General features: G+C 37.2%; 3 protein-coding genes across 4 annotated transcripts in view; 2 read left to right on the forward strand and 1 right to left on the reverse strand.

The window, feature by feature from the left end:
* LOC109852447 (replication factor C subunit 1) overlaps positions 1–922 on the forward strand; it is a 5,582-nt gene extending 4,660 nt beyond the window's left edge. For both annotated transcript variants that reach the window (XM_020423616.1, XM_020423617.1), the window contains exons 15-16: positions 279–449; positions 605–922. In XM_020423616.1, coding sequence (XP_020279205.1) covers positions 279–449; positions 605–706 — 273 coding nt within the window. In that variant the 3' untranslated portion in view covers positions 707–922. The remainder of the gene's footprint in view (positions 1–278; positions 450–604) is intronic.
* On the reverse strand, positions 747–4,793 carry LOC109852448 (angiotensin-converting enzyme-like). The gene is made up of 8 exons (XM_020423618.1): positions 4,631–4,793; positions 3,417–3,786; positions 2,818–3,136; positions 2,515–2,739; positions 1,867–2,392; positions 1,477–1,731; positions 1,244–1,419; positions 747–1,097 (listed from the first exon to the last, which is right to left on the reverse strand). Exons 1-8 carry the CDS (start codon positions 4,639–4,641, stop codon positions 1,045–1,047), a joined length of 1,935 nt encoding a protein of 644 aa, XP_020279207.1. The 5' UTR covers positions 4,642–4,793; the 3' UTR covers positions 747–1,044.
* Positions 4,794–9,143: 4,350 nt separating this feature from the next.
* LOC109852450 (actin-5, muscle-specific) overlaps positions 9,144–10,437 on the forward strand; it is a 13,412-nt gene continuing 12,118 nt past the window's right edge. The window contains exons 1-2 of the mRNA XM_020423622.1: positions 9,144–9,247; positions 10,070–10,141. Of these exons, the coding sequence (XP_020279211.1) occupies positions 10,102–10,141 (40 nt within the window). The 5' untranslated portion in view covers positions 9,144–9,247; positions 10,070–10,101. The remainder of the gene's footprint in view (positions 9,248–10,069; positions 10,142–10,437) is intronic.

Consider the following 10,437-nt stretch of genomic DNA (forward strand, 5'->3'; position numbering starts at 1 on the left):
AAGAGTTTTAATGTTCATCGTCGAAAATTGCCCAAAAAAAGTGTAATCTTACGTCTCGTGAAGAAGTTCGAACAAACCGGTAGCGTTCTCGATGATAGAGTTGGAAAATGTGGCGCGAAACGAACTGCGCGCACGCCGCAAAACATCGAGCAGTTGCATGTACAAAATGTACAAAAATAGTATATATATAAATATTAATGTATTAAAAATTATTTAATGAAAAAAGTTGAAATATTAAAAAACTAAGTGTTAATATATTACCGCGATATGTGTTGTAGGTAAAAGCGGCGTTTACGCGAGCGTATCAGAAGAGCATGCCGATGTTGCCATACGCGATTAACAGTAACGTCACAGCTAAGAAAAGATCTACGCCAGAAGATGATGAGGCTATGGAAGAGGAAGATAATGAGGAAGAAAATGACGATATTAATTCTGACAGAATGATCAAGGTGACAACACCGAAATTTATATTGAATACTTTAGTTGTACGAGAATATTCCGAGAACACACACACACGAATGTGTGTGTGTGAAACACTCGCGTATATGTAGCATTAAGTTTTACAAAAGAGTAGATAATGCGACTAAAAAAATGTATTTCACAGGCAAAAAAAATCAATACTGCTGCCAGTACCAGCAAAGCATCGTCAAAAAGAAACGGTGAACCAACCAAGAAACGCGGACGAGGTCGAGCCAAAGAAAAATAAAAGACAATTACACACTGAGGAAAAATAAAAGACAATTACATTAAAATGGAAAATTACACATATGTATTTAGAAAAATCCATGAATCGCACAATATTAATACAGTATGAATACTCGTTCATCATTCGATAAGTGATGTTTTTACATAGTCGAAATATTATTTTTATATATCACTTGGTAGATTTATTGCACGTAAAAATGCAATGATATATACAATACATCCCATATGTACGTACACATGTAGATTTCCAATAAGCATTCGGTAAGGAGTTGAGCTTGTATGTTATCTTTCAATCTTGCGCTAAGATATATAATTTTATTCTCTTTCGCGTCGGAAAAATTATTCCGAAGACTCTGTGGTATCTTCAAGCTCTCCTCTTGTCTGTACACATTCTGAAATGAAAGAACACAGTGATATGTTGCCATAAACAACAACGTACGTGTATGTGCATGCGTGTTTCATACAAACGAGATATAAACAATATATTTTACATAAAATATTAAAAAAATAAAGCTTATTATTGGACGCAAGTACGTACTTCTAGAACTGGGTTTCCATCCAATATACTCATTAGTTCTCTTGTTTTCTTCTGTCAGCCAATCGGTTAGAGGTTTAAAGTACTCCAAAAGTCCAGCCGAGTCCATTTGCCTTTGACCCGCAATTCTTTCCATTGCGTCCGGCCACGGTTTCGAAAAACCCAATTCAAGCATGGATCTGGCGAATTCATTTGCGTTATTTATTGTCGTACTCTTATTTTCGCAATAAACTCACTTAAGCAGATTTCCTGCGTCCTTGTTCTCGTAAATGTCGCATTGATGCAGAGGATTGGCGTTCGGGTTCTTTGGATCGTACTGCTTCGCTTCGGTGCACAGAGCTTTGTGGAACTGGAATTGTATCACAAAGCTCACGTAGTATCTTATATACTCAACGTCCGCGATTATGTGGTACTTCGCACCAGGATCAAAGTCTTCTTCCGATCTGTCTACCGGAGGTTCGATACCTTGATACTCCTCCGCGAGCGACCACCTTGAAGCAAAAAGGTTTGTATCTCTCTCACAACGTCCCTCTTATAATTTTAACGATAAAGAGATAAATCTGACGTTCAGTTTTTTTATCTACAGGATCAATCATCATCGCTAATTTGTTACCCAGAACACTGACCAGTCGCAGTTGTAATTGTCAGGTGTGACTTTTCCCTGGAAGACATTCCAACGCCATCGGTCCATCATGTAACTGAACGGTAAGAAAGCGATTTTATCGAGACTCTTCGCGTAGAGATGATTTAGGATCGCTTCCTGGTCAGTCGAGTCGTCGTTCAGCAGACCGATCTTCTTAAGATGACTGGGAATGGATACGCTGAGAGAGATGACATCACCGACCGCCTCGTGAAAGCCAGGATTCGCGCCTTCTTTGTAAACCGTGGGCTGGTTCTTGTATTGCAAGTAATACTCGATGTGACCCATCTCGTGATGTGCCGTCAGCAAGTTCTCCATGGTGACGCGCGTGCACTGCTTGATCCTGAAGTCTTTGCCGTCGTAGAAGTCCCACGCGCTTGCATGGCAAATCATATCTACGTCCTTCTGCTTCTCGAGGATCGACCTCTCCCAGAACGTGTCCGGCATGGCGGACAAGTTAATCGACTTGAAGAAGTTCTCGGCGAGACGGAACATACTCGTCGCGTTGTAACCTGCTCATAGAATCACAAAGAACCACTATAACGTGTATTCAGCGGAAGTTGGACATAGAAAACCAAGCAGAAATGACTGTAATTTAGTAGCATAAAGTTTGAAAAGTCAAGTCGAAACTTGCCTTGTTCAACCAGAGCATTGCTAACGTCCGGCAACTGCTTGCCCGGGAACGGTACGGTGAAGTCCGCAATATTCGCCCAGGACTGAGCCCAAGTGTTGCCTAACAAGTGCGCCGGAATTGGTCCGTCCTTGGAGACGATGTCTTCGCCATACTTCTTCCTAAGTTCACGTCGTACGTAAGCGTGAAGTTGCAGATACAGTGGTCTCAATTGTTGCCAGAGAGCCTCTGCAAAAATCTCGCTGTTTTATAAGTTTTCTTCGCACGTGTAACGGACTGATGTGACGGACATGCATGCAATCTTACCAATTTGCTCGGGGAAATCGTCGGCTTCGTAATCCTTCATCCAATACGCGGCGTAGTCGGTAAAGTTATTGAGTCTTGCCGCAGTGTTGGCCAGCTCGACATACTTTGTATATAGAGATTTCATCTTTTCACCCGACGCTTTCCTCCACTCCACCCAGATATGTTTCAGCTCTTTAGGATCGCGACTCTTCATCAGAATTTCCGTTATCTCCGGCTCGAGCGCGAGGTCGCACTTTGTTTTATTTTTGTAGTCGCAGATCTTCGCGGTGCTATAGATGTTCTCCATTTGACTGATCGTTGTCTTGAATTCTTTGAAACTCTGTGATCATAATTTCGTTTTGTTTCTACTATTTCTTATATTCATAGGATCACTGAGAATGAAAGAAATATTTTACAAGTGACTCCGCGAAACTAGTTTTTTTTTCTAAACAGAAGTTTCAGATGTGAGAGAATATAAATATTCCTTTAAAATCTACGTATGAGAATATTCAGCAACTTTTGTACAATAAATTTTTATATTCTTCTCACTTTATCAAGGTTGTAGAGTTCTTACAAATAAAAGTAATATTAACTCAAGTTGATTTTTGCAAAATTCTTACGTCTTCAGGAAGCGCTGCAGCACCGAGTATACTGAGCTTCTTGAACCGCCTCTTGACATCCTCGTCCGGCAAATCTCTCCATGGGAAAGCGTTCACTTCTTGAGCGATCTGTTTGATAACGCGAGCCGCCTCCGCGGACACATTTAGCTTCTCGGCCAGGTTCTCTTCTGTCAGATTTGACGCGTAATTCCACTCAGCGATGCTCTGCTTGTTATTCCATTCCGCATACAACACATCGAGACGTTTCAAAATATCTTCAGCATTCTTCAGATTTTCGGTAGCTTGCTGCACATCATCGGAAGAAATTGTCGTATCTTCTGTCGGCGCAGCTTCGGTGACCGCCAGAGTCACGATTGCTGCTACCAGAAATCTGATATAACATATAATTACACACTGCTCAGTATATATTTGTATTGTAATAATAGTAGAAACATTACATATATGCGTTATTTATCACATTATATTATTGATATTTATTGTTGATTGCATATTGTTGATAAGGAAAATTGCATATTGTTGATAAGAAAAATTCTAAATCATGTGCAAGATAGTTGATATCAAAACATTTCATCTGCGATAGCTGTATCAAGTAGAGATTGTATCTTATCAATACTGTCAATAATGCGGCATAGTGTTACTTGTTAATTAAAATGTTTGCAAAAATCCAATATTTTATGACAATAATTTTATAATTTTCCAGGAGAAACATTTTCTCTCATCTTCAACAGTTTTAATGTTTACTTTTTATTGTTTCACATATAAAATTTCAGAGTAAATACTCTGAATGGAATTAAAATGTCGGAATAAATTTGTTTTTGTTTTGAAATCGAATATGAATAGTGCATTTCTCGGCCTTCGAATATGACATTGTTCGGTTGAGCACAATATTAACTCATCCGGCATATTAACTCGTTAGGTCATGAGATTGTCGCAGTACATACATATTCTGCAGTGCGTACTAAAGTGAGTACATCCGGGAATACTAAACGTATATAATTCGTGCGTGCGTACATACAATCTTTATTGAAACTGAATGATAGTTTCAAATTTGTAAAACTCAATCTCATGTAAAACAATCATGTAAATGTCAACGCATTTTACATTCATCATCGTGTTGTTTTCTCAAAGTTATTGATCATCGTCACGGTCACTTGTCGCTTACGCGTCGAAGAGGAAAAACAAATATTGTGCCAATCATTTAACGAGATACTTACAGACGCAGCATATCGGATTTCTTTCGCAACAATTCAATCTAGCGGTTTTTATACACAAATTCAAGCAACTTTCACAAGTTGTGACGTTAGCCCTTCACCGCTACGAGGTCTTTTAATGTATGACGAGACAATCGCGTCCCGACCGTCGACTGACCTCTGTTAGCGAGACACGTTGTCTTTTATGCCATCTCCCCACCTGACAATTCAACGCGATCCTGTCGCACGCTTCGTCGAAGCTAATCCTCGTTCGTTTGTGTTGTTGTCTACAAAACACACGCATATATTTACATTTCTGTCCGATCGATCAGATCCCTCCCTTCCCCAATTTTGTGCAATCTTCATGTCTTTCGATGCATCAAACGCATTGTTCGCTCTATTCATAAGATACGGGAAAAAATAGATTTGCATTCCGGAATTCGTGATTGTCGAAGATAAATAGTAAGATTCTTCACATTGGAGAAACTCACGTTGTTCGCATTTTATCCATCTAAATATTTTAGCAGATCAAGTATTTGTAAAGAAATTTGTGAATATTTCTAGGTTCTTTTTATCATTTTCTAAGTCTTATTTCATTAATATCTTATTTATTACACATAAACTAATTTTATTATATATTTGATTATTAGAATATAAAACGGGAGCTTTGCTTGTGTAATCATTCGGACTTCGCACATGAGATTAAACACTTCGCGTTAAATTGTTATCGCATTTATAGCGTTACTTTGCAAAACAGAATGCACTGCGCTCGTAAGTTCTATTTTATGTACATGTAGTACATATTACATATTTCACAACAAGAAATATACGACAAACCTTAGGAAAGAAATGTGCAAATATTTTAGCGAGGTCTTGCTTTTCGCATTATTATTATCTTCTCGCCGCGCGCCGTGAACCAAAACTAATGAGACTTTGCAAGGCACATGAACTACCGTGTACTATTTGCCTGAGATCAGTTTCATACTCTGATCGCAAATTAGTAAGCGCTTGTTATCTGCGAATGGCCTATTCTTCTCGACTCAGAGCAAATAAAAAAAAATACATGCCAACAATCCGCAAGCATAAAACACTTAGTTCCGTTGAACGCGACCAATCTCGAGTCCAGAATATGAAACTGATTTCAAGCACATAGGCTAGTTGCAAATAATAAGCACAAAGCGCTTACTAATTGCGATTGTTGTCCTTGCCGCGCGAGCGTGTTTTCCGTGACTCTTCGTTTCGCTGACACCGCTTGTTCTGCCGAGGACGATACCGATCCAAGGGCTCCCGTTACGACCCCGGAATAAAAGATTGCGCATTGTGCAAAATTTCGGAGGTTGTCACGTACTCGTATCCAATGAGTCTTCCATATATTCAGTGAAGTTGGATTCTGTGCGGTGTCCAGAGGTATGTAAGAAAAATGAGAAAGTTTTCAAAGAAGTAGAACATGTATTTTTTTAACATCTTTAAGACATCTCTCTTTCTCTTTCAAGCTTATAAAAATACCTAACACAAAATGAAATCGAGACACTTGTAAGTGTTTTCAAGCAATAATAAATTTAAACAAATTTGCATAAACGGAAAAATACCATCATCAGAGTTTTTTTGTATTGACTTGAAGTATCTGCAGGAATGTGTTGACGCAGATGTTCTCTCAATTAAAAAAAAAATTAATTGAAGCACTTTTGTGTCTCGGGAAACAGCGGGATGAGCATTCACGTGATATGAGATCGACGACGCGCTGAGAAGTGTCGTAAAATAAATTAAATGTAAATTTTTGGGGGAAATATACTCCTGAGTTGCGAAATCTAAATATATTCTCTTTCGTTCGCGGCACAGGTAAATTCGTGAGAAATTTTCATCTTAAAGGATATCTCTTAGAATAGCATGAATATATGGTCAATTAATTTGAATCTAAAAGACCCGAAAGAGAGACCGCAAAAAGAAGGAAAAACTTCACATAACTTCACGCAATAATGGAACAACCTTTATTTTACTGAAACAAAAAATACCTATAAATTAAAAAGACTTAACATTTATTTTTTATATTTTGAACCGTTTTATACAGATTATAAAAGATTAAAGTTCTTTGGTTCTCTCTAGGATAATAATTTCTATTTTATTTCTCTCTCGATGTTTTTGTTCTCTTCTGTAATTTCTGTGTTAGATTTCACGAGAAGAAGTATAGGAAATTAATATAATATAAACCTATATAAAGTTTGCTATTTTTACAACTGTAATTTTCTCCAACGGTTCAGTAATCAATCACAAGGTAATAAATCGGATGATCTAATTGCCGAGATTCAAAAGAGAAATCGAGATACCTTGAATTGTGCTGTGACTTCCGGCAGTAAATTCTTGACTATTTGTGACAAGAATTATGCAAAAAAAATATTCAAATAATATATTATTGACAATGTTCTTGTAATTCTCTTCATTTTTTTGAAACCTTTTATATTTCGATTACTCAAAAATTATGTTTTTCACATAAAATGTTTATTTGACACACTGTCACGTTGCTCAACAGATAACAATATTGACCTTGACATATATGTCATAAGATGTTAATGAGAATTTGTTTACAGCAACAATTTAAATAATTTTTCAAATTTTCGTCAATCGATCATACGATGTATCTAATCTTAACACATTGCGGACGGGTCACGAGATATCTCGTTTTTAGAAAACTAAACGTTGCGGACGGGTCACGAGATATCTCGTTTTCATGTTTTTTTTATTCAGTCGGCAACTGAGCAAGGAGCTGCAAATGTTATCTTAATAATATACAGATATATGAACTATATGTATACTATTATTTAAAAATACTAAATGCAAATTAAGTAATCTGCGTATCCGCTTCCTGTTATATGCCCGTCCTCAATGTGTTAAGCTTATGATTGAATCATTTTATTTAAAACAGAGGATTAATAGTTAATTTTCACACTTAAAAAGGGAAATAAGAGATTAAGTTAATCAGATACACATTGATATATCATTGATTAATTTGGAGTAATATATTGTTATAAAACATAGATCAGATGGTGATAATTGTTTTGATATTTTTCATATAAAAACGAAACAAATTCGATTAAATCTTTTATCAAAACAAAATGAAATATAGTTTCTTTACAGTATTGATAACCGACAGGGTTTTCCGTTAAATGGAGTAAATCAAGAATACTGATTAGTCATAAAAAATGAATCAACATTTATTTTTACTTCCGTATTCTGATAGCACAATGTGTCAAAATACAGGCAACTTGTCGTCACAAAGACACATATGTGCCAAAGTGTGCGAGCGCTGCCAATCTATATATTTCCCCACTTTGCTTACCAGATGTATATACGTATATATATGTAATTATTATATTTATATTACATATTCTCTTATATTTGTTCGACAAAACGGGAATGAATTATTACGCGCGGCCCATATATAGCATAATGTTTCATGTGAACGAATAAATTAAATGCCAATTGGCACTTTGTCCAAAATATCTGAGAGTACAGTCATGGTCACGTAGGTAGATGAGAAGTCGTGGTGTTCGAATGCTTTATCGAATCGTAACGAAGAGCGAGGAAAATGCAGAGGTGTTTGCAACGCGATCGAATAACAGCGAGAGTATATTTTTATTCTTCTCTATTATATTTGTAATAGATCTTTTAAATATATCAAAGCGCTTTTTGCATCAGAGCAGTACGTCCTGTCTCGCGTTAATATCCTGATTTGGTCATCAGCGGATATTTTCAGAAGCGCCGCCGAGATTGCTGACATACGCCAAAAGCATCTCGACAACGAGAATGGCCACGAGAGAGGCAAGAAACTGAGGAGAAAGAACACGATACACATCTATCAAAGTGAAATGATTGAAGATAACGTGCGTTTATGAGTTGTATCTTCTATATATATCGAACTATTATCTTTCTTTAATATTAAAACATTTTTATCTAAATTTATTAAGTTGCTGATAAATTGATTAAAAGATTCCAGAAAAAAATACGCACAATATCTCTTTCATCGAATCTTTTAACTCTGTAATAGTTTAAACGGTACTTGTTAAGAAAAAGAGATTTTTACATTCTAAACTAAATGTTTGCACTGCAATTAAAACCGCATCTTGCAGATTTCTTTGTTTTATATCTGATTAAAAGTGTTTTCATCAAAACATTAGATTAATACGTTGTGTGACGCGAGAGGAGATAAGAGTACAGACGAGATCAGCGCACTTCGCGTTAATGTCCAGATTAGGAGATGCCGACTGTTCCGCGGGGATTTCCAAGAGAACGCGAATAAGAAGAAGATGATGGGAAAGAAGAAGAAGAAGAAATAAAAGGAAGAGGAGGAAGAGAAGAACGGACGATGATGCGTCGCGGCGCGCGCAAACGGCATCGTCGCTGTTCTTACTCAAAAGCGTTTTCGTGTGAGACAACAACGTTTTTGCGTACAAGCTTCCTGGTCGTGTACCACCACCCGCGAGACGCAAGGCGTGGGCAGCATTGGGAGCCAGCCCTGGAAGGCGTCTCGTGTGCCCATCTTCGGTAGCGTCGGGTACAGCACCGCAGATGTTATATCTGGCGTCGCGACGCTCTCAAGCCTCAGCCGCTCCTCAGCCGCCCGTCGATTCACAACTCACCCCCACGGTTAGTAGCAAGTCTAAGAATCGCGCTTCTCTTGTGCTTGTACAATTATTTGGAACTCCGAAGTGCCAGCGAAAGAAATTGAAAACTACATCGGTCCAAATTTTGAGAGAAAAGCATGTGAATAATCTGGAAAAGAGCTAACTTTATAGTGAAGTCAAGTTTGCGATATTGTTCAGTACTTCGATAAAGAAGAAATTAATTTGAAGCGTTCAAAGTGGAAAAACCAAGTGAAATAATATCGTGTCACTAATTGCCAATAAACTAACGAAGATTTAGCTGAGAAGGATTCTGCATGCATTATTGAGATAATAGTTTGTGCCGGTTTTTTGCACACAAGTAAACGTAAATACTATATTTTTTTAATAACATTAATCATTTTCTTGATAAAAATGAAATACTTGATTTCTTCAATTATAATAAGTTAAAAAAGCATTATATTTCAATGCTTTACATACATTAAATCGATTCAAGATTGTCAGAAACTAAATAAACTTTAGCAACTTTTATTATCTTCTATTTAAAAAAAAATGTAATCAGTCATTTAATTAAATCAATTTTAATACAATTTATGAAAATTAAAATTATAATTTACTTGCTTAAACAATCAGCAGCAAACATTTTTACACGAAATCGATTATAATTAGAATTTACTTCATAATTTCCGTTCACGCCTCTAGATAAAAATAGATAGCATTATGTAAATCTACGTGCTACTTAAACAAGCGCAACTTTTGTGTACGACTACTTGCAGCACAAAAAGTTATACCAAAATATATTTTAACAACTTGATCCAACAATTTGTTCTAATCTCTACTTTTATAGATTTTTTTCAGAGATTCTAAAGCAGCAACAAGATGTGTGACGACGAAGTAGCTGCCCTTGTTGTGGACAATGGTTCCGGCATGTGCAAAGCCGGTTTCGCCGGAGACGACGCTCCTCGCGCCGTCTTCCCCTCGATCGTCGGTCGCCCCAGACATCAGGGTGTGATGGTCGGTATGGGTCAGAAAGACAGCTACGTGGGTGACGAAGCTCAGAGCAAGAGAGGTATCCTAACATTGAAATACCCGATCGAGCACGGTATTATCACCAACTGGGATGATATGGAGAAGATTTGGCATCACACTTTCTACAATGAACTTCGAGTCGCTCCTGAAGAACATCCTGTTCTACTCACAGAAGCGCCCCTCAAC

The sequence above is a fragment of the Pseudomyrmex gracilis genome, unplaced genomic scaffold, assembly GCF_002006095.1.
Source record: "Pseudomyrmex gracilis isolate BER0280 unplaced genomic scaffold, ASM200609v1 scaffold_29, whole genome shotgun sequence".
NCBI lineage: Eukaryota > Metazoa > Arthropoda > Insecta > Hymenoptera > Formicidae > Pseudomyrmex > Pseudomyrmex gracilis.